Source organism: Salvelinus fontinalis, chromosome 14 (assembly GCF_029448725.1).
Source record: "Salvelinus fontinalis isolate EN_2023a chromosome 14, ASM2944872v1, whole genome shotgun sequence".
Taxonomy (NCBI): Eukaryota; Metazoa; Chordata; class Actinopteri; order Salmoniformes; family Salmonidae; genus Salvelinus; species Salvelinus fontinalis.
In genome coordinates, this window is record NC_074678.1 from 42,127,989 (window position 1) to 42,151,471 (window position 23,483).

The window sequence follows — 23,483 nt, forward strand, 5'->3', positions numbered from 1 at the left end:
TGCAGCTCAAATAAAAGTAACAGACACATCTCAACAGAGGAGGCTGTGTGAATCAGGCCTTCATGGTCAAATTGCTGCAAAGAAACCACTACTAAAGGACACCAATAAGAAGAAGAGACTTGCTTCGGCCAAGAAACACCATCAATGGTCATTAGAACGGTGGAAACCGATCCTTACGTATGGGTGGTCCCAGTAGCTGAAAGGTTGATCTTTGCATGTGTGGTTCCCACCGTGAAGCATGGAGGAAGAGGTGTGATGGTGTGGCGGTGCTTTGCTGGTGACACTGTCTGTGATTCATTTAGAATTCAAGCCACACTTAACTAGCATGGCTACCACAGCATTCTGGAGTGATACGCCATCCCATCTGGGTTGCGCTTAGAGGGGCTATCATTTGTTTTTTAACAGGACAATGGCCCAACACACCTCCAGGCTGTGTAAGGGCTATGTGACCAAGAGGGATAGTGATGGAGTGCTGCATCAGATGACTTGGTCTCCACAATCACCTCAACCAAATTTTGATGGTTTGGGATGAGTTGGACCGCAGCGTGAAGGAAAATCAGCCAACAAGTGCTCAGCTTATGTGGGAACTCCTTCAAGACTGTTGGAAAAGTATTCCAGGTGAAGCTGGTTGAGAGAATGCCAAGAGTGTGCAAAGCTGCCATCAAGGCAAAGGGTGGCTCAAATATAAAATATATTTTGATTTGTTTAACCCTTTTTTGATACTACATGATTCCATATGTGTTATTTCATAGTTCTGATGTCTTCACTATTGTTCTACAATGTAGAAAACCCTTGAATGAGTAGGTGTGTCTAAACTTTTAACTGGTACTGTATATACTGTATTCTAGTCATGGCTTATACTATATAACTTATTTTTTTATTTCTGGATTATGTGTGTATTTATTTTTTTATTGCTAGATATTACTGCGCTGTTGAAGCTAGAAACCGATGCATTTCGCTGCACTTAATTTGATTTAAACTAAAAGAGCTGTATGTTCCAGGTCTCTAGTTCCAGATGGCCATCATTACCCCATAGTAGAGAGCAGTGAGATGGTGGAGGGTGGCGCTATCTCTCCCACGTCTCGCTTCAAACTGGCCTGGGCCTGGGTGGACTGTGCCTGCCTGGGTAGACTGCTCCACTACTACTTGCCAGCTCTACATCACTGTCTCTGAACCAGGCCCAGGATTATGGCTAGCGCAGACGTTGACTCAGTGTCTCTTACTGTGCAGTAATTGTGTTTGGCCCCCTTCCCCTACCACCCTCCTTGATTTGGGATGATGGTAGCTAGGGTGCAGTGCTGTGTGTATGCCACACACACACACACACACACACACACACACACACACACACACACACACTGTGAGCGTACGCCGCGTGCACAAACATACACACAAACCCATGCCTCTTGGTTCTGTTGATGTTCTGTTCCTCTGAGCTGGGCCCCTACTCTGTGTACTCCATGCCAATTTCCTTGAGAACAGTCGTCCTGGGCGATCGGGTGCAGGCAGGCGCAGGCTGGCTGGCATCTCCCAGCAACCAAGGTCAGCATTTCTCTGGAGGCGGATGGCTTCAAATGAGAGACGCAGCGTTAAATGATCCATCTCCCTGCCACTCGAGACTTGTTCACTTCGAGTGGCTGCCTGTCTACTCACTGCATCCCGGTACTGCTGCCTACTCACCTCATCCTGCTCTGCATCGTTCATGCTGCTCAGAGAACAGAGACACACACACACACGCTATGGCCACAATACTTTTCACATTTTTGACGGTTTGACTGTATTTTATGTTTTTGAATAATAACAATTCTACATTTGCTTTATGAGTAGTCCATGACCCTAGGGTGGCAACACATACAGTTGAATTCGGAAGTTTACATATACCTTAGTCAAATACATTTAAACTCAGTTTTCACAATTCCTGACATTTAATCCCAGTAAAAATTCCCTGTCATAGGTCAGTTAGGATCACCACTTTATTTTAAGAATGTGAAATGTCAGAATAATAGTAGAGAGAATGATTTATTTCAGCTTTTATTTCTTTCATCACATTCAGTGGGTCAGAAGTTTACATACACTCAATTAGTATTTGGTAGCATTGCCTTTAAATTGTTTAACTTGGGTCAAACGTTTCAGGTAGCTTCCACAAGCTTCCCACAATAATTTGGGTGAATTTTGGCCCATTCCTCCTGACAGAGCTGGTGTAACTGAGTCAGGTTTGTAGGCCTCCTTGCTCACACACGCTTTTTCAGTTCTGCCCACAAATGTTCTATAGGATTGAGGTCAGGGCTTTGTGATGGCCACTCCAATACCTTGACTTTGTTGTCCTTAAGCCATTTTGCCACAACTTTGGAAGTATGCTTGGGGTCATTGTCCATTTGGAAGACCCATTTGCGACCAAGCTATAACTTCCTGACTGATGTCTTGAGATGTTACTTCAATATATCCACACAATTTTCCTTCCTATCTATATTGTGAAGTGCACCAGTCCCTCCTACAGCAAAGCACCCCCACAACATGATGCTGCCACCCCCGTGCTTCACGGTTGGGATGGTGTTCTTCGGCTTGCAAGCCTCCCACTTTTTCCTCCAAACATAAGGATGGTCATTATGGCAAATAGTTCTATTTTTGTTTCATCAGACCAGAGGACATTCCTCCAAAAAGTATGATCTTTGTCCCCATGTGCAGTTGCAAACCAGTCTGGCTTTTTTATGGCGGGTTTGGAGCAGTGGCTTCTTCCTTGGTGAGCGGCCTTTCAGGTTATGTCGATATAGGACTTGTTTTACTGTGGATATAGATACTTTTGTACCTGTTTCCTCCAGCATCTTCACAAGGTCCTTTGTTGTTGTTCTGGGATTGATTTGCACTTTTCGCACCAAAGTACGTTAATCTCTAGGAGACAGAACGCATCTCCTTCCTGAGCGGTATGGCGGCTGCATGGTCCCATGGTGTTTATACTTGCGTACTATTGTTTGTATAGATGAGCGTGGTACCTTCAGGCGTTCTGGTCTTGGCTGATTTTCTTTTGATTTTCCCGTGATGTCAAGCAAAGAGTCACCGAGTTTGAAGGTAGGCCTTGAAATACATCCACAGGTACCCTTCCAATTGACTCAAATGATGTCAATTAGGCTAACAGAAGCTTCTGAAGCCATGACATCATTTTTTGGAATTTTCCAAGCTGTTTAAAGGCACAGTCAACTTAGTGTATGTAAACAAAGTAGGTGTCCGAACCAACTTGCCAAAACTAAAGTTAGTTAACAAGAAATTTGTGAAGTGGTTGAAAAACGAGGGTTAATGACTCCAACTTAAGTGTATGTAAACTTCCGACTTAAACTGTACATTCTAAGTGATTTCAATGGGTCTGTCTCCTTTCTGATTGTTTTATACTGTTCAATTTCATTTCAACCCCCCCCCCCCCCAATCAGTCTGCATTTTCATAAAGTTCTGCATAATGTTCTCATTTGAGATTATTTCCACACTGACATGTAGGTCTGCACAATATGTGCAAAACATAGAGGCCGAACTATTGAAATTGCAATTTGACTTGCAATTTAGATCAAAACACTTGGGTAAACTGTTGGAAAACGGGGAATACAATGATTATTATAATTCTATAGTTAGAATTTAACAATGGGCACTTTGAATACAGTGTTGTTTGACAACGAATGAAAAAGACAGGGTGGCATTATTGTGACAGGGTAGGAACCAAAATGTTGGTCAGTGTTTCCAAGCGGACCCTTTAATCTTTGTCTTCATTAAATGTAATATAGCTAACATATTCATGCGTTTGCCTATTTCTCTCTGATTTAGAAGATACTAATGCTGAAACAACACGCTGATTTAGGCCTACACCAGTACTGGTGTCAGGCTGCATTAGCTAGCTACATTTGCTCTGACTCAGTACATTTATTAGCTAGCTAGCCAGCTAACTAGCCCAAAACAATTGGAGCAAACATGATTTATTGTAGCCACAACTTGCTAAGAAAAGACAAACTAGCGGTTTGCAGACAGTAAGATACACAAACTAAGTGTACTTATAGAATGCTTGTGGATTTATATTAGGAAGCAAAGTGGAATGCAGCAATGTTGTCAGTCTTGACCATGCAGACTGAAGAGTGAACGGCAAATGGTCTCATGGTGGAGAAACAACAACTGCTCTCCTCGAGTCACAGGTGGCAGGGTGGAGCTTGTTGTGTGAGAGAGGGAGAGAGACAATTTAAGTATAGCGAAGTAACCTATACAAACGGACGTTACACGCGGCAGAGTGGCGTATCACATTTAACAAACCAAACAGTGAAATACCGTTATAGAAGTAAAAACACAAACCGGTCCTTGCATCAATACTGGTCTTCAGTATAGTAAAATATTGTATTCCGCCCAGCCGTATCACACACACAAACACACACAGGAAGCCACTTCTCCAGGTCCCTACTGGGCTAATTCACTGAGCCAGAGCATCAGGTGTGGGAGAGGCTTTCCTCCAACTCTCTTAAGGCCCTGTGGGAGAGAATTACCAGGGGTTCCTCCATCAAACAGCCAGTCAACATGTTAATATACCTGACCCTCCGTGATCTGACCACTGATACGGCGCGGCAGGTAGCTTAGCAGTTAGAGTGTTGGGCCAGTAACCGAAAGGTCGCTAGTTTGAATCCCCGAGCCAACTAGGTCGAGCAAGGCAATTAACCCTAATTGCTCCAGGGTTGCCATTGGGTGTCTTGGGGAGTTTGGATTTCCTATTCACACATGAGTATGATACACAGTTGGTACATGTCTGAAATAGGACAAATACAAGCACCCACCTAATTGTTATTAGATATAGACTGTTCTGCTATAAGCCAGGATTTAAGTTTATAGCCGGCTGATCAAATTAAATCAAAATGTCCCCTCTGTTATGAAGCCCAAGTCAGGACCAGGTGCTTTCATCTCATGTACCTTATCCAGTATGGCTCTTAGATCAATGGAATTATAATAAAGCCCTGGATCATCTCACTATCCATCTGTTTTTTATGATCTTAGACCTGAGGTAGAGTAACCCGGATCTCATGCCAGTGTTCATCCAGCTAGAAGATGCAGGGCAGCCAGGGAAAATACAATTACTAAGATGAGACTTATATCTCCCTCTCTAACTTTAAGCATCAGCTGTCAGAGCAGCTTACCGATCACTGTACCTGTACACAGCCCATCTGTAAATAGCACACCCAACAACCTCATCCCCATATTTTTATTTTTTGTTGTTGCTCTTTTGCACCCCAGTAGCTCTACTTGCACTTCATCATCTGCACATCTGTCACTCCAGTGTTAATTCTAAATTGTACTTATTTTGCCTCTATGGCCTATTTATTGACTTACCTCCCTAATCTTACTACATTTGCACACACTGTACTATTTCTATTGTTATTGACTGTACGTTTGTTTACTCCATGTGTAACTCTGTGTTGTTGTTTTTGTCACACTGCTTTGCTTTATCTTGGCCAGGTCGCAGTTGTAAATAAGAACTTGTTCTCAACTGGCCTACCCGGTTAAATAAATGTGCAATATATATATATATATATTTTAATTTTATTTAAAAAACACCTATACATACATACACTTACAGACACACACACATGTACAGAGCCTTCAGACAGTATTCACACCCCTTTACTTTTTCCACATTTTGTTGTGTTACAGCCTGAATTTAAAATGTATTAAATTGAGAATTTGTGTCACCGATCTACACACAATACCCTATAATATCAAAGGGGAATTTTGTTTGTAAAACATTTTCGAAATTAATAAAAAATGAAAAGCTGAAATGTCTTGAGTCAATAAGTATTCAACCCCTTTGTTATGGCAAGCCTAAATAAATTCAGGAGTTAAAATGTACTTAACATATCACAAAAGTTGCATGTACTCATTCTGTGTTAAAAAATAGTGCTTAAAGTAATAATGTAATATATTAAACTTTTATCCAAAGCAGCCAATATATTTCACATTTATTTAACCAGGTAAACTAGTTGAGAATAAGTTCTCATTTACAACTGCGACCTGGCCAAGATAAAGCAAAGCAGTGCGACACAAACAACAACACAGAGTTACACATACACCCAGTCTCTATAAAGATACAGGCATCCTTCCTAACTACGTTGCCGGAGAGAAAGGAAACCGCTCAGGGATTTCACAATCAAGACACTGGTGATTTTAAAACAGTTAAGAGTTTGATGGTTGTGATATGAGAACTGAGGATGGATCAACAACATTGTAGTTACCCCAAAATACGAACCTAAATGACAGAGTGAAAAGAAGCCTGTTACAGAATACAAATATTCCAAAGCATGCATGCTGTTTACAAGGCAATATATTGCAAAAAATGTGGCAAAGAAGTAAACTTTTTGTCCTGAATACAAAGCGTTACGTTTGGGCCAAACCAACACAACACATCACTGAGTACCACTCTTCCTATTTTCAAGCATGGTGGTGGCTGCATCATGTTATGGATATGCTTGTCATCGGCAAGGAATAGGGATATTTTTTAGGATAAAATGAAACGGAATGGAGCTAAGAACAGTTAAACCTAAAACAAAAGGCCAAATCTAAATTGGAGTTGCTTACCAAGACAAGACTGAGTGACCTAGTTACGTACAGTTGTCTTAAATCGGCTTGAAAATCGATGGCAAGACTTAAAAATGGCTGTCTAGCAATGATCAACAACCAACTTGACAGAGTTTAAGGAATAGAAAAAGGGCAAATATTGTACCATCCAGGGGTGCAAATTTCTTAGAAACTTACTCAGAAGCCTCACATCTGTAATCACTGCCAAATGTTATTCTAACATATATTGTCTCAGATTGAATACTTATCGAATCAAGATATATTAGTGTTTTATTTGACACAATTATTTTTTATAAATGTTAGGATTGTTATTCCACTTTGACATTACATAGTATATTTGTCACGCCCTGGCCGTAGTTATCTTTGTTTTCTTTATTATTTTAGTTAGGTCAGGGTGTGACATGGGGGATGTATGCGTTTTTGTATTGTCTAGGGGTTTTTGTATGTTCATGGGGGCAGTGTCTAGTATAGGTGTTTGTATGTCTATGGCTGCCTAGATTGGTTCTCAATTAGAGGCAGCTGTTGTTCATTGTCTCTGATTGAGAGTCATATTTAGGCAGCCATATTCATTGGGTATTTCGTGGGTAATTGTCTATGTCTATGTTGCATGTTAGCACTTAGTTTGTATAGCTTCACGTTCGTCGGTTTGTTGTTTTGTTATTTTTGTATAAGTATTTGTTTCGTCTTCATTCTATTAAAGAAGATGTATTTATATCACGCTGTGCCTTGGTCCACTCTTTCACCTAAAGACGATTGTGACAATATTGTGTAGATCGTTGGCCAAAAATAACAATGAAATCCATTATAATCCCACTTTGTAAGTCAAGTCAAGTGGTGTGAATACTTTCTGAAGGCACTGCATACACACACACACACACACACACACACACACACACACACACACACACACACACACACACACACACACACACACACACACACACACACACATACACACACACACACACACACACATACACACACACACACAGAGCCACAGGAAATACCCTTGTTTCAATGGCTAATAAGGATATCCTCCATTTATTAAATTACTGAATCCATTAGAGTGGCTCAGCATCTCAACCCTCCTATCATGCCTAGCCATGGCCCTTAGGGATGGTAAAGATGGCTGTGCCAGTTTAGGCATCTGACATGGTAAATGTAGCTGAAGAAAGAGCCTTTTACTCAGCTATCACTGTTATCCATCTATGAAGGCAGGCCACTCAGAGGTTAAACGTAAGCTCCGAGGCACAGCGCAGAAGTGAGGGAGCAATAGTGACAAAAAGCCCACAGACACACGTACACATGGACACACACACACACACACACACACACACACACACACACACACACACACACACACACACACACACACACACACACACACACACACACACACACACACACACACACACACACACCACATCCCCTCCTCCCTTCTCCTTCCACATCTTACCTCCCTCCAGGATCTTGGAACAAATCTGCTTTCATCTCTGATTATGCCATCATAGATCATGCACAACCCATACTGCATGAGTGCTCCTCTCTGTAAATGGATTATGTACAATTAGGCTTTGCCCCTGTTCCTTTAGCTGGGGAATGACTAATGCAATGAATGGGGGAGATTATCCTCTGTATTGCTGCTGAATTGTGAATAACAAACAGAGATCAGTGGCGTGCATCATGTAGTGAAAGGTGTAGAGTTTGATCCTAAGTGACGGTTGTACACTAGACTGGGGGATTTGATTTTCTCTAGCATTTGCTCCTTCTCCTTGGCAGAGAATGTTGGGTTGTAGCCTGCTTCAATGGAGCTGTCGTGTGTATTCCACACTATCCCTGAGAGCCAATACCTTATGAGCTGGGTCCACATGTCACCCATTGTCATTGTAATGGGTTATTTTTAGTGGAAAGTGTATGCCTATATCATATCGGTGTACAGAACAGAGATGATTCACCTGCTTCTGTCTAAACACCAGGCTGTCTGTTGACGTTATTGCTGCGGGGATTGGGGACTATGTTTCATCATTTGATCACACATCTGAGCTCCCGTACCTGTAGGATGGATGCATGTTCTAATAGATTAGCATTTCTGTCAACTCCCTGTCGGTATGGAAGCAGTAATGGTGTGACACACACACACACACACACACACACACAGTGTGGTGGGTAAAATATGGTATTGTTCTACCGAGACCGAGAAAATGGATGTGTAAGTACTGTGGAGGATGTTCAGTCATCTGCACTGGGGATTGGGTCTTTAGATCACAGGTGCTGTCTGTGTGTGTGTGTGTGTGTGCTGTGCTCAGTTCCTCAAACTCAGGGTGCAGTGAGGCAACATAGAGACGTTAGTATAAAAGCCTGGGTGAACATTGTAAATTCAGATAAGCTACTGCAAGCAGGCCGAGCCAGAGCAACTCACTACATCTCCCTGTCACATTTCTGATAGGCATGTCTTTATCTGAATGTGTTCCTCCGACACTGGCTTTTTTCATCCATGTTGGACAGTTTTTCTGGTTCTGACAGAGTTATTGTAGCTACCTGCACATGTCAGTCAAACAGGCCTGGTGGTAGGGAGTATACATATCCAGACGGTATCACATTCGGCCGTGTGTGTCCCATAGGGCGGCGCACAATTGGCCCAGCGTCATCCGGGACTGGCAGGGGTAGGCCGTCATTGTAAATAAGAATTTTTCTTAACTGACTTGCATAGTTAAATAAAGGTTAATATACAGTGGGGAGAACAAGTATTTGATACACTGCCAATTTTGCAGGTTTTCTTACTTACAAAGCATGTAGTTGTCTGTGATTTTTTATCATAGGTACACTTCAACTGTGAGAGAGGGAATCTAAAACAAAAATCCAGAAAATCACATTGTATGATTTTTAAGTAATTAATTTGCATTTTATTGCATGACATAAGTATTTGATACATCAGAAAAGCAGAACTTAATATTTAGTACAGAAACCTTTGTTTGCAATTACAGAGATCAAATGTTTCCTGTAGTTCTTGACCAGGTTTGCACACACTGCAGCAGGGATTTTGGCCCACTCCTCCATACAGACCTTCTCCAGATCCTTCAGGTTTCGGGGCTGTCGCTGGGCAATACGGACTTTCAGCTCCCTCCAAAGATTTTCTATTGGGTTCAGGTCTGGAGACTGGCTAGGCCACTCCAGGACCTTGAGATGCTTCTTACGGAGCCACTCCTTAGTTGCCCTGGCTGTGTGTTTCGGGTCGTTCTTCAATGCTCTTACTGAGGGAAGGAGGTTGTTGGCCAGGATCTCGCGATACATGGCCCCATCCATCCTCCCCTCAATACGGTGCAGTCGTCCTGTTCCCTTTGCAGAAAAGCATCCCCAAAGAATGATGTTTCCACCTCCATGCTTCACGGTTGGGATGTTGTTCTTGGGGTTGTACTCATCCTTCTTGTTCCTCCAAACACGGCGAGTGGAGTTTAGACCAAAAAGCTCTATTTTTGTCTCATCAGACCACATGACCGTCTCCCATTCCTCCTCTGGATCATCCAAATGGTCATTGGCAAACTTCAGACGGGCGTGGACATGCGCTGGCTTGAGCAGGGGGACCTTGCGTGTGCGGCAGGATTTTAATCCATGACGGCGTAGTGTGTTACTAATGGTTTTCTTTGAGACTGTGGTCCCAGCTCTCTTCAGGTCATTGACCAGGTCCTGCCGTGTAGTTTTGGGCTGATCCCTCATCTTCCTCATGATCATTGATGCCCCATGAGGTGAGATCTTGCATGGAGCCCCAGACCGAGGGTGATTGACCATCATCTTGAACTTCTTCCATTTTCTAATAATTGCGCCAACAGTTGTTGCCTTCTCACCAAGCTGCTTGCCTATTGTCCTGTAGCCCATCCCAGCCTTGTGCAGGTCTACAATTCTATCCCTGATGTCCTTACACAGCTCTCTGGTCTTGGCCATTGTGGAGAGGTTGGAGTCTGTTTGATTGAGTGTGTGGACAGGTGTCTTTTATACAGGTAACGAGTTCAAACAGGTGCAGTTAATACAGGTAATGAGTGGAGAACAGGAGGGCTTCTTAAAGAAAAACTAACAGGTCTGTGAGAGCTGTAATTCGTACTGGTTGGTGGGTGATCAAATACTTATGTTATGCAATAAAATGCAAATTAATTACTTAAAAATCATACAATGTGATTTTCTGGAATTTTGTTTTAGATTCTGTCTCTCACAGTTGAAGTGTACATATGATAAAAATTACAGACCTCTACATGCTTTGTAAGTAGGAAGACCTGCAAAATTGGCAGTGTGTCAAATACTTGTTTTCCCCACTGTATATATTCATCAGACAAGCTTTCAGCTCAGTCTTGAGACCACAGTCCACAGACGTGATAATTCGCTGCTAATTCTGTCCTGATCTGGCATTGGATGGGTGCGTGTGTTTGTGTGCGTGTGTGTGCTTATTTCCGGCTCAGAGTTTGGAGCTCAGGTTGACGGGTTGCTGCTGCTGTTTGCCTGGCGGGCACGCTCTGTAGGCAGCATGCTGATAGACCAGGGGGACAGAGAGAGAAAGGGAGAGAGAGAGAAAGAGATGCAGCACTGCCTCTATTGCACACCCAAGGTATTGGGACCAGGACAAGGTCTGGGGCTAAAGCTGCCCCTAGCAAAGAGAGGGAGAGGGAGGTTCCATATGAGGACACACAAATACATCTCCATCTCTGCTTTGGCTCTTTACTGGCAGTCCCTCCTCAGTGCTGACTGCTGAGTGCTCCCAAGATCTCATCTCATCCCCATGCAATTCCACACAGTACCTATCTATCCCCTTCCATTATTCCTTTCCATCCAATTCGCTCTGTCACATTTCAAAACAATCTGATGGCGCCTCCCACTCATTTCCCCTTATTTCCACCCCAACTCCTCTCCCAACTAAAGCATTTTGAATTGAATGCAAATGGGGTTCAAAGAAATTCAAAACAGATACAATCCGATCCAGAAGAAGTCAATCGTTGATAGTGGAGACTGCTCTGTTCAGCTCTATAGCATGCTGATAGCTCTGTAAAGCATGTCCTGAGCTCTGTTTTTTAAATGTATTTCATGTTAATATGTTCACCTGCCAGGTCATGTAAATGAGCTGTCCGCTAAATCTGGTGCAATCTGGTGCATCTGGTGCAACGGATCACTTCTCTTACTCTGAGACGTATGTTTTGTTGTACATTGTCTCTGCCAAATAAACGGAATAACTAATACCGCCAGGCCGTTCTAACTCTGAACCTAAAGCACTGTAGATGGCAGAGGAGAAGATTAACAGTGACATTTCCCTGGATGAGTAAACCTGTAGCCAGGCAGCGTTTCTCAGTCAGTGTTGCTATTTAGGGCTGAGGAGACAGTGTTTATAATGACTCTAACATGACTAGTCTCACTGTATACACAAATCAAAGGCAGAGTGGAGGAGGCAGATGTAATGGCTCATCATTAGAGCCCAGTCTGAAGAGGCCTTCTATACCTGAGTCAACAACACTATGGTGGAGCGATTAGGCCTTTAACAAGCAGCAAGCTAGTACAATGGAGCCAAACTCCTTACCTACTCTAGAGGAGTGATCGCAGCTTTCTTTCAGAAACTTTCTCATATTCCCCCCCCCCTTCTCTCTTTCTCTCGCTCTCCCTTTCTCTCTCTTTTTAAAGGCTTTCTATTTTAGACTTTTAGGTTAGGATCATAGTCATGTTTTTTGTACGGTGATATTGAAAATGTGGTTTTTATGCAATGTTATTCTTTCTATATAATATCCTCTTTTGTAACAGAAACCCTGTTTTTTCTCTCTCTCAACAGAACGACTCATGGAGCGAGCTGTACTCCTTTGCCCTGTTCAAGGCCATGAGTCACATGCTGTGTATCGGTTACGGGCGCCAAGCCCCAGAGAGCATGTCTGATATCTGGCTGACCATGCTCAGTATGATCGTGGGCGCCACCTGCTATGCCATGTTCATTGGCCATGCCACCGCCCTCATCCAGTCCCTGGACTCATCCCGGCGCCAGTACCAGGAGAAGGTAAGACCGCCGTCGATGAGGACCAAGCCATGTGACCAGGAGAAACTCAGAGCCGTAGACATAGGTTATTAGTACGGCCTAGAGTTTTCCCTGGTCAAGTCACGTAGTCAGGAAAATCCCTGTCCCTACCAGCACCCAGCCTCAGTGTCCTCAGATCTAAGCATGTGGTCAAGTCTCTTAAGAAGGAGAACACTGCTCTATAAGGACATTGCAGCTGAGTCTCCATGGAGTTCTTAGATACTGGGTGATCTGGTGGTGTGTTATTCAGTCTGTCAGCAGCACGTCCCCCTGGCCTGCAATAATTTGCCAGGCTTTGTTGTCTAATTGCAGCATCTGGCTAATGTTGAGAACAGAGGAGAACAGTGCCTCCGACTCGGCTTCTGTCATCTACTGTTTGGCTTCTCTTCAAGACCTGAGACATGATTCCATCCTGTCTCTAGTTTCTGTCCCTCTGTCTCAGTCTCCAATACCTTTTTGTTATTATCTTGGAGAGATAATCATGTTTTCTGGTTCACAATACTATCAGGGAGCGACGAGGGGAAATTGTGTGCTTGAAACAGAATGAATTTGCATTTGAATGAGTGATTATATAAACCAAGTCTCCAATCAGATAACATGAAGTAGCCTAGTACAGTAAGATAAAAGTTAGACGAAATTCACAGGAAAGGGTTTCCCTGAACCAATTTTACATGATCTGTGTCCACTGCATACTATCATTCATACACAAGTGCACCAGATGTAAGTCATTTCACCTGCATGGGATAATGAACGCAAACTTTCAATAGAGATGTGCTTCTCCCTATTCCTTACTCCCTATTGATGGAGATACAACAGTGCTATGTAGCAATTTGTACCTACTCTGTATCTACACAACCTCTTTATGTAACTTCTTAAAAACATACATTTAGACCACTTAATGTAGAGTGAAACCACTCTCTGTTCCCTAGCTAAAGATATGCCCATTACTTTATCTCAGGACTGTTCAGACCTGTTACAACAAGTATGCTCCTGACACGGCACATCAATCCCTACTACTCCCTACTCAGTGACCGAGATGGAAAGAGAGATCTCTAGCTGAAGAGATGCACACGTCTCCTATCACAGGAAGAGCATGTAATGCCACGAAGGCCCCGTTGTTCCTGGAACTGCTCTCTCTCATTCGCCCCCTTCCATAATGTCGGAACTAACGATGTGACCACTGTGATCCAGCTAAGACAGCTCATCACATCTAGATCTTCCTCAGGCCAACATACATGAGGGTGTTTTATTAATCATCAGCTACTGAAATACAGTATACCGGGATACACACTGAGGCAGGCATCAGATAACACAGTGGTAATGACACAATGAGTCTGAACTCTTGCCTCCGATCCCCACAAAAGTGTTTCTTTGTACAGGATAGTGTAAACACAGGCGTAGTGCGTGGTCGTATTGACAGCACAGTGCAAAAAGTTAGCCGTGGTTTCGGTGTTGAAACAGATTAGTCATGATACACTATATATACAAAAGTATATGGACACCCGTTCAAATGAGTGGATTCAGCTATTTCAGCCACACTCGTTGTGTATAAAATTTAGCACATGGCCATGCAATCCCCATAGACCACATTGACAGTAGAATGGGATGCCACCTTTCCAACAAGTCAGTTCGTCAAATTTCTGCCCTGCCAGAGCTGCCCCGGTTAACTGTAAGTGCCGTTATTGTGAAGAGGAAAAGAATAGGAGCAACAACGGCTAAGCAGCAAGGTGGTAGGCCACATAAGCTCACAGAATGGGCCCACCAAGTGTTGAAGTGCGTAAAAATCGTCTGTCCTCAGTTGCAACACTCACTACCGAGTTCCAAACTGCCTCTGGAAGCAACATCAGCACAATAATTGTTCGTCGGGAGCTTCATGAAATGGGTTTCCATGGTCGAGTAGCCGCACACAAGCCTAAGATCATGCGCAATGACAAGCTTCGGCTGGAGTGGTGTGAAGCTCTCTGGACTCTGGAGCAGTGGAAATGCGTTCTCTGGAGTGATGAATCACGCTTCACCATCTGGCAGTCCGACGGACGAATCTGGGTTTGGCGGATGCCAGGAAAATGCTACCTGCCTGAATGCATAGTGCCAACTGTAAAGTTTGGTGGAGGAGGAATAATGGTCTGGGGCTGTTTTCTTATGGTTCGGGCTAGGCCTCTTAGTTCCACTGAAGGGAAATGTTAACACTGTAGCATACAATGGCGTTCTAGATGATTCTGTGCTTCCAACTTTGTGGCAACAGTTTGGGGAAGACCCTTTCCTCTTTCAGCATGACAATGTCCCCATGCACAAAGCGAGGTCCATACAGAAATGGTTTGTCGAAATCGGTGTGGATGAATTAGAACGCCGACTGCGAGCCAGGTCTAATCGCCCAATATCAGTGCCCGAACTCACTAATGCTCTTGTGGATGAATGGAAGCAAGTCCCTGCAGCAATGTTCCAACATCTAGTGGAAAGCCTTCCCAGAAGAGTGTAGGCTGTTATAGCAGCAAAGGGGGGACCAACTCCTTATTAATGCCTATGATTTTGGAATGAGATGTTTGATGAGCAGGTGTCCACATACTTTTGGTGATGTAGTGTACATCCACTTGTACGTTGAGAGAAAGGTATTGTCATTGTTTGCAATGTCCACACTGTTAGACAATGCGTAGGCTACTGATTTATCAGAGTGTGGCATCTGGGCCTTAGGCGGTCATAGTTTCTGTTTCTCATTAGACATTCAGCAGCTCATTCTCAATAGCTCTCTAAAAGTACACATTGTTCCTCTCCATGTATCTCACCCGGTCACACATTCCATGTACACTCTTAGAAAAAAAGGTTCCAAAAGAGTTCTTCAGCTGTTCCCATAGGAGAACCCTCTGGGGAAAGGGTTCCACACACACACGCACACACACACACACACACACACACACACACACACACACACTCACTCACTCACTCACTCACTCACTCACTCACTCACTCACTCACTCACTCACTCACTCACTCACTCACTCACTCACTCACTCACTCACTCACTCACTCATTCATATGTGCACACACAGGCATGTCTGCTGGGTTTTCTCACATAGGAGACAAGGAATACCATCAACCTGTGTCCTAATCGTCTGACGGTGTTGAGTAGAGGACAGACATGGAACACAGATACACTGTCGTAACGTGTCTGTCTCTCATATTGAGGACAGTGTGGCAACAGATGAGGCAGCATGTCCCTGTGTCCTCTCTTCCTCTGAGGTGAAACAACCCCCATCCCTCTCTCACCTCCCTCCGTCCTTGACATCTAACTGCGTGAAACATCATCCGCCAGAGGACACAGCGTGCAAGTGGCCACGCCGCCCAGAGCGTTAGGCTTTATGTTACTGTCCTTCTCCTCCTCCAGAGGGATGCAGCAGCGCTGCTGAATATGCTCTGAAGAAAGATGTGACCCAAGGGGCCTCTAGGGCAGAACAGTTCTCCACTGGGGTCCAGTCAACCTACTGTCTTCGTTGACTCAACACAACCCCTGTGCCCTCTCTGGTACATGAGTCAATATTTCCAAAGTGTGATTGGTATTTATTTGCTTCTTGTGAAAGCTCATTGGAATAAGACAAATCAAAAGAAAATACTATGGAATGTGTTATGGGAAATGATGGTGTAGAAACACTTTACATGTACAGTGGTTCCTCCTTTAATAGTTGCAAGCTTACGCCGTGGGACTTCGAGGTAATTTGTGGTTTAGTACAGTACCCTGCATCACCACTTCATTGCTCCAGACCAGCGCAAGGGGGGTTAGAGCACTGATAATGCTTTTGGGTCCTACTGTGTCTCTAACTGACAATGAATTGGCAACATAAACCTAAATAGAAACTGATAATTGTGCACGACTTCAGTATTACTTACTAAAACTGTTGTTACACTAAGGTTTTTATTATTTTATTTTGTTAGGATTATTTTGCTCTTACTGTAGTACTGTAGCCCCTCGACAGGTTATGTTGTACAGCGCCTGAGTGGTGTAACGGTGTAAGACACTGCATAGCAGTACAAGCTGTGTTGATATAGATGCTGGTTCAATACCCCTGCCAGCCTTGACTGGGAGACCCATGAGATGACTGTAGGTTTTTGGTTTTTCTCCTTCTAAAAACAGAAATAAATCATTATAAATAACAAACAGGCTTTATTTACAAATTAATAACAATGTCTCACCCCATGTTCAAGAATGGCCTTTTTCTCGCTCATTTTACGTTATTTAAAAAGGAAATCATCTCCAAAATATTTAAGAGGCATTGCACTAATAATGGTGCTGACTAAGGAAACGTTCCCGCTGTTCTGTTCTTAGTGCCAGTCTACACGTTCAAACTAAAAAATGTAACTAATAATGGCATCTTTATGCTTTCATGAATAAAATAATGATAAAAACACTCTTTCAAAAGGCCTATGTTTATTTAGTTATGGATCCATAACAAATTACTATGGGAATAAATATCAATGAATTACAGAAATATCCTCCAATCCTCTATTGGTAATTATTGGCGGAGAGTCACCTCATATTTTACGATATACTGTAGGCCTACCGTAGGCGAAATGAGTCACTAGTGTTGAGTAATGTGCTGTTAAAAATGGTGTAGGTCTTATTTATTTAAAGAACATATTGAAGTTAGAAGCAATAGCCTACAATTATTTTAGCACCGTTTCGCGCTGCTCTGAGACAAGCATGGGGACTGGTCTTGATAAATCCATGAGATTTTTATTTTCACTGAATCTCCATTTGGGTTTATGGTTAGACTAGAATTAGAAAATTAGGGTGCAGATATTTTGCTTTTAGTTAAGAACAAGGACAACCTACTCCTTCCTCCCCGTAGGGGAATTGAACCCCGGTCTCCCACGTGCCCTGCTCGCACAACACAGGGATTCTTTAGCTAAATAGCCCAGTACTGTACTCCCGACCGTCATGTTGTACAGCGGCAGATTTTCCATTCCCTCCTAACGGAAACCCTGAGGGTCTTTCATTTTTCTTGGAATAGAAACAAAATTAATTAAGAAAGTACCCGTCAAAAGTTGACACACCTACTCATTCCAGGGTTTTTCTTTATTGTTACTATTTTCTACATTGTAGAATAATAGTGAAGACATCACAACTATGAAATAACACATATGGAATCAGTTAAGAAGAAATTCTTATTTACAAGGACAGCCTACTCCTTCCTCCCCGTTGGGGAATTAAACCCCGGTCTCCCGCGCGCCCGCATTCTCTAGTACAGCCATTATTGAAGGCTATCAAATGCTTCTCAAAGATGCCCTCTGCTGGTCCAACTAGCACTAACTAGCATTAATGGTACCAGTGGTTCACACTTAAATAACGTGCCATAGAATTCTGCAGCAACATGCAAGCTGCGCCGCAGTACACTGCAACTTTTAAAGGAGGAACCACTGTATGAACTCATGTATATGACTTTGTCCCTATTCAGGTCCCCCTTGTTCTTCCTTTTGAGCAGCATGCTTCATTGGGAGTCCATGACACTTACATTCCCGGCTCGTTGAGTTTTATAGGATCCTGCTTAAGCTAAGTCAGTTCTGATGTAATCCACCCTGGACACCCCCTCTCCACACATCCACACAAGTCACTGAGCCCCACCTCATCCTGCCTGCCTACGACATCCTGTGTTAATTCAAGGGACAATTTAATTTCCTCCTCTGGTTCTGTGGCAGCTCCCACTCCTAATGACAGCCATGCATCATGCCAATACGCCACAGACCAGTGGCTTTATGTCCTATAAAATATATAAAGGAACTCTGATCTCTTCCTCCGCTAAGTCTACAGGCTGAGGGGAACAGATTGGATTTCAGAAAATGTAATGCATCTTTATATAAGTGCAGGAAGAGATATAGCCCTGGCTCTGCCTGTATCTCTGCACTGAGCCTAATTTCATAAGATGGACAGTGGCACAGAAATATGACCTTGGAGAACAAGCTGTATTGTAGCAGACATGGAGGGTCACATGTCAGTGGAGCTTTAAAGAACTACACTTTCTGTCTGACTTCTAGTGAAGTGAAATATCCAATGCGGTAACTATCATATAACTGACTCTCCACAGACTCACATAGGTGTCCGTCTTACACAGGTATTGTATGGGGGGGTCTTTGTCTTTAAACACAGTGCACTGACTGTATGTTCTATGTGTGTGTTTGATTGCCATGGGGGTCCCTTTATCATATACTGTACTTCCTCCCGGAGTTTTGTGACAGTGTGTGTGTGTGTGTGCTCAGTGTGATGTGGTGTCAGAGCTGCCCTTTGGCCTGCAATGATACAGTGAGTCAGAGCTGTAGAGATCAGAGCTACTGACTGACATCCATCAGCTGCATTCAGCCACTGACAGCCTGGCAACTTAGTGGTAAAAAGATATACACTTCTCCATGGCGTGTGTCTGCCCTAAGTCCCACCATTCACCCTTGTACCTCACACACCCTGTGCCTAAAGTGACAGTGGCAGGGGTTTTGGTAGGAACGTACACTACTGTTCAAAAGTTTGGGGTCACTTAGAAATGTCCTTGTTTTTGATAGAAAAACACATTTTTTTGTCCATTAAAATAACATCAGATTGATCAGAAATACAGTGTAGACATTGTTAATGTTGTAATGTTGGCAGATTTTTTGGGAAGATCTACAAAGGCGTAGAGGCCCATTATCAGCAACCATCACTCCTGTGTTCCAATGACACGCTGTGTTAGCTAATCCAAGTTTATCATTTTAAAAGGCTAATTGATCATTAGAAAACTCTTTAGCAATTATGTTAGAACAGCTGAAATCTGTTGTCCTGATTAAAGATGCAATAAAACTGGCCTACTTTAGACTAGTTGAGTATCTGGAGCATCAGCATTTGTGAGTTCGATTACAGGCTCCAAATGGCCAGAAACAAAGCACTTTCTTCTGAAACTATTCTTGTTCTAAGAAATGAAGGCTATTCCATGCCAGAAATTGCCAAGAAACTAAAGATCTCGTACAGCGCTGTGTACTACTCCCTTCACAGAACAGCGCAAACTAGCTCTAACCAGAATAGAAAGAGGAGTGGGAGGCCTCGGTGCACAATTGAGCAAGAGGACAAGTACATTAGTGTGTCTAGTTTGAGAAACAGACGCCTCACAAGTCCTCAACTGGCAGCTTCATTAAATAGTACCCGCAAAACACCAGTCTCAATGTCAACAGTGAAGAGGCGACTCCGGGAGGCTGGCCTTCTAGGCAGAGTTGCAAAAAAAAAGCCATATCTCAGACTGGCCAATAAAAAGATAATATTAAGATGGGCAAAAGAACACAGACTCTGGACAGAGGAACTCTGCCTAGAAGGCCAGCATCTCGGAGTTGCCTCTTCACTGTTGACATTGAGACTGTTGCAAAATGAAAGTAGGGTAGTTGGTCAGGGTGGAGGGGTGGGTTTCTAACGCAAACGTCTAGCAACCCAAAGGTTGCGAGTTCGAATCTCATCATGGACAACTTAAGCATTTTTGTTAATTAGCAACATTTCAACTACTTACTACTTTTTAGCTACTTTACAACTACTTAGCATGTTAGCTAAATCTTCCCCTAACCCTAAACTTAACCCTTTAGCTAACTCCTAAACTTAACCTTAACCCTAACCCCAATCCAATTGGGGTTAGGGTAGTGTGGATAGGCTCAGATATGGATTTGGTAAGGGCTTTGTACAAATGTAGTATAATGTGTTGAGATTGGCTGGGGAGTCCATATGTGGTTGTTAGGCAATAGATTGGAAATGGCACAAAACCCTGTCAATCCAACTTGAGATTTAGAGTACGGATTGTAAGGGCGAAATTGTGGTTGTAGATCGAAATTGGATGTCATAAATCAATTACGGATGAGACCAAATCTGATCTGCTAACGTCCAAATCTGAATTGAAACTTTTTTAAAGAACTTTTTGGAAGACCTCCAAATGTAATCTAAATTAGGATTTCAATCCATTTTTAATACAACCCTTACTCATTTAAACCTTTAGGGTCCTCTGAATTGAATTTCCTTCTAAAGAGCAACATATCTGAAGATCACATGTTTCTGACTTTGTCAGGGTCAGATTCTGACTGTCCTTCGATTAAAGTCTTTCAATGGGTTGATTTTTAGTCTTTCGAACTTATAAGGGTGTCACGATCGTGTGGCGGATTAACGGACCAAAACGCAGCTTTTGGAAAATAAGCCATCTTCTTTTATTAAACAACACGAAGATGAACACGACACAAAAACACTTTAACAAAACAACAAAATAACAAAACGACCGTGAAGCTACAAACGTTGTGCACATACAAACAGGCTACAAACGTTCTTACATAGACAACGCTAGACATCTACACTCAACACAAAACCATATACTACACCCCATAACCCCTTTACCATATAAACACCCAACACCAACAAAACATAAACATTCCCCATGTCACACCCTGACCTAACTAAAATAATAAAGAAAACAAAGAATACTAAGGCCAGGGCGTGACATAACCCCCCCCTTGAGGCGCGAACTCCGGGCGCACCATACACAGTCTAGGGGAGGGTCTGGGTGGGCTTCCCTCCACGGTGGCGGCTCCGGCTCTGGTCGTGGTCCCCACGTCACCACAGTACCTAACCACCTCCTAGGCTTCCTCCAAACGACCCCCCTCCACATTAACCCCATTGTATTAAGGGGCAGTTCCGGACTAAGGGACAGCTCCGGACTAAGTTCCAGTACCAGGGTAAGGGGCAGTACCAGGATCAGGGGCAGTACCAGGGTAAGGGGCAGTACCAGGGTAAGGGGCAGCACCAGGGTAAGGGGCAGCACCAGGGTAAGGGGCAGCACCAGGGTAAGGGGCAGCACCAGGGTAAGGGGCAGCTCCAGGGTAAGGGGCAGCTCCGGACTGATGAATGGCAGCTCCGGACTGAGGGACTGCAGCTCCGGACTGAGGGACTGCAGCTCCGGACTGAGGGACGGCCCATGGCTGGCTGACAGATCTGGCTGCTCATGGCTGGCTAACGGATCTGGCTGCTCATGGCTGGCTAACTGATCTGGCTGCTCATGGCTGGCTGACGGATCTGGCTGCTCATGGCTGGCTGACGGATCTGGCTGCTCATGGCTGGCTGACGGATCTGGCTGCTCATGGCTAGCTGACGGATCTGGCTGCTCATGGCTAGCTGACGGATCTGGCTGCTCATGGCTAGCTGACGGATCTGGCTGCTCATGGCTAGCTGACGGATCTGGCTGCTCATGGCTAGCTGACGGATCTGGCTGCTCATGGCTAGCTGACGGATCTGGCTGCTCATGGCTAGCTGACGGATCTGGCTGCTCATGGCTAGCTGACGGATCTGGCTGCTCATGGCTAGCTGACGGATCTGGCTGCTCATAGCTAGCTGACGGATCTGGCTGCTCATGGCTGGCTGACGGATCTGGCTGCTTATGGCTGGCTGACTGATCTGGCTGCTCCTGTCTGGTTGGCGGCTCTGGCAGATCCTGTCTGGTTGGCGGCTCCGGCAGATCCTGTCTGGTTGGCGGCTCCGGCAGATCCTCTCTGACGGACGGCTCTAGCGGCTCCTGTCTGGCTGGCGGCTCTAGCGGCTCCTGTCTGGCGGACGGCTCAGTGGGCTCATGGCAGACGGGCGGCTTTGCAGGCTCATGGCAGACGGGCGGCTTTGCAGGCTCATTGCAGACGGATGGCTCAGATGGCGCTGGGGAGACGGATGGCTCAGATGGCGCTGGGGAGACGGATGGCTCAGATGGCGCTTGGCAGACGGGCAGTTCAGTCATTGCTGTGCAGACGGCAGACTCCTGCCGGCTGAGGCGCACTGTAGGCCTGGTGCGTGGTGCCGGGACTGGTGGCACCGGGCTGGGGACACGCATCTCAGGGCTAGTGCGGGGAGCAGCAACAGGACGCACAGGACTCTGGGGACACACAGGAGGCTTGGTGCGTGGTTTAGACACTGGTGGTAAAGGGCTGGAGACACGCACCATATAGCTAGTGCGTGGAGGAGGCACTGGTGGTACTGGGTTGGGGCGGGGAGGTGGCGCCGGAAATACCGGACCGTGCAGGCGTACTGGCTCCCTTGAACGCCGAGCCTGCCCAACCTTACCTGGTTCTATGCTCCCCGTCGCCTGACCAGTGCGGGGAGGTGGAATAACCCGCACCGGCCTATGTAGGCGAACCGGGGACACCATGCGTAAGGCTGGTGCCATGTACGCCGGCCCGAGGAGACGCACTGGTGACCAGATGCGTTGGGCCGGCTTCATGACATACGGCTCAACGCTCAGTCTAGCCCGGCCGATACGTGGAGCTGAAATGTACCGAACCGGGCTATGCACGCGTACAGGAGACACCGTGCGCTCTACTGCGTAACACGGTGTCTGCCCGTACTCTCGCTCAGCACGGTAAGTACAGGGAGTAGGCGCAGGTTTCCTACCTGACTTCGCCACACTCCCTTTAAGGCCCCCCCCAAGAAATTTTTGGGTTGTACTCACGGGTTTCCAGCCTTGTCTCCGTGCTGCCTCCTCATATCGCCTCCTCTCGGCTTTAGCTGCCTCCAGCTCTTCACGAGGAAGGCGATATTCTCCCGGTTGAACCCACGGCCCCTTACCATCCAGTATCTCCTCCCATGTCCATGAATCCTGTGTAGGTAGGTCCTGTTGCCGCTTTCCATGCCGCTTGGTCCTATGGTGGGTAATTCTGTCACGATCGTAAAAAAACGCAGCTTTTGGAAAATAAGCCATCTTCTTTTATTAAACAACACGAAGATGAACACGACACAAAAACACTTTAACAAAACAACAAAATAACAAAACGACCGTGAAGCTACAAACGTTGTGCACATACAAACAGGCTACAAACGTTCTTACATAGACAACGCTAGACATCT

At 44.7% G+C, this 23,483-nt stretch overlaps 1 protein-coding gene across 1 annotated transcript in view; it reads left to right on the plus strand.

Moving 5' to 3' along the window:
• The window catches only part of LOC129810888 (potassium/sodium hyperpolarization-activated cyclic nucleotide-gated channel 2-like), a 77,781-nt gene that overhangs the window by 14,058 nt on the left and 40,240 nt on the right, over window positions 1-23,483 (plus strand). Inside the window, exon 4 of the mRNA XM_055861857.1 lies at window positions 12,389-12,607. Coding sequence (XP_055717832.1) covers window positions 12,389-12,607 — 219 coding nt within the window. The remainder of the gene's footprint in view (window positions 1-12,388; window positions 12,608-23,483) is intronic.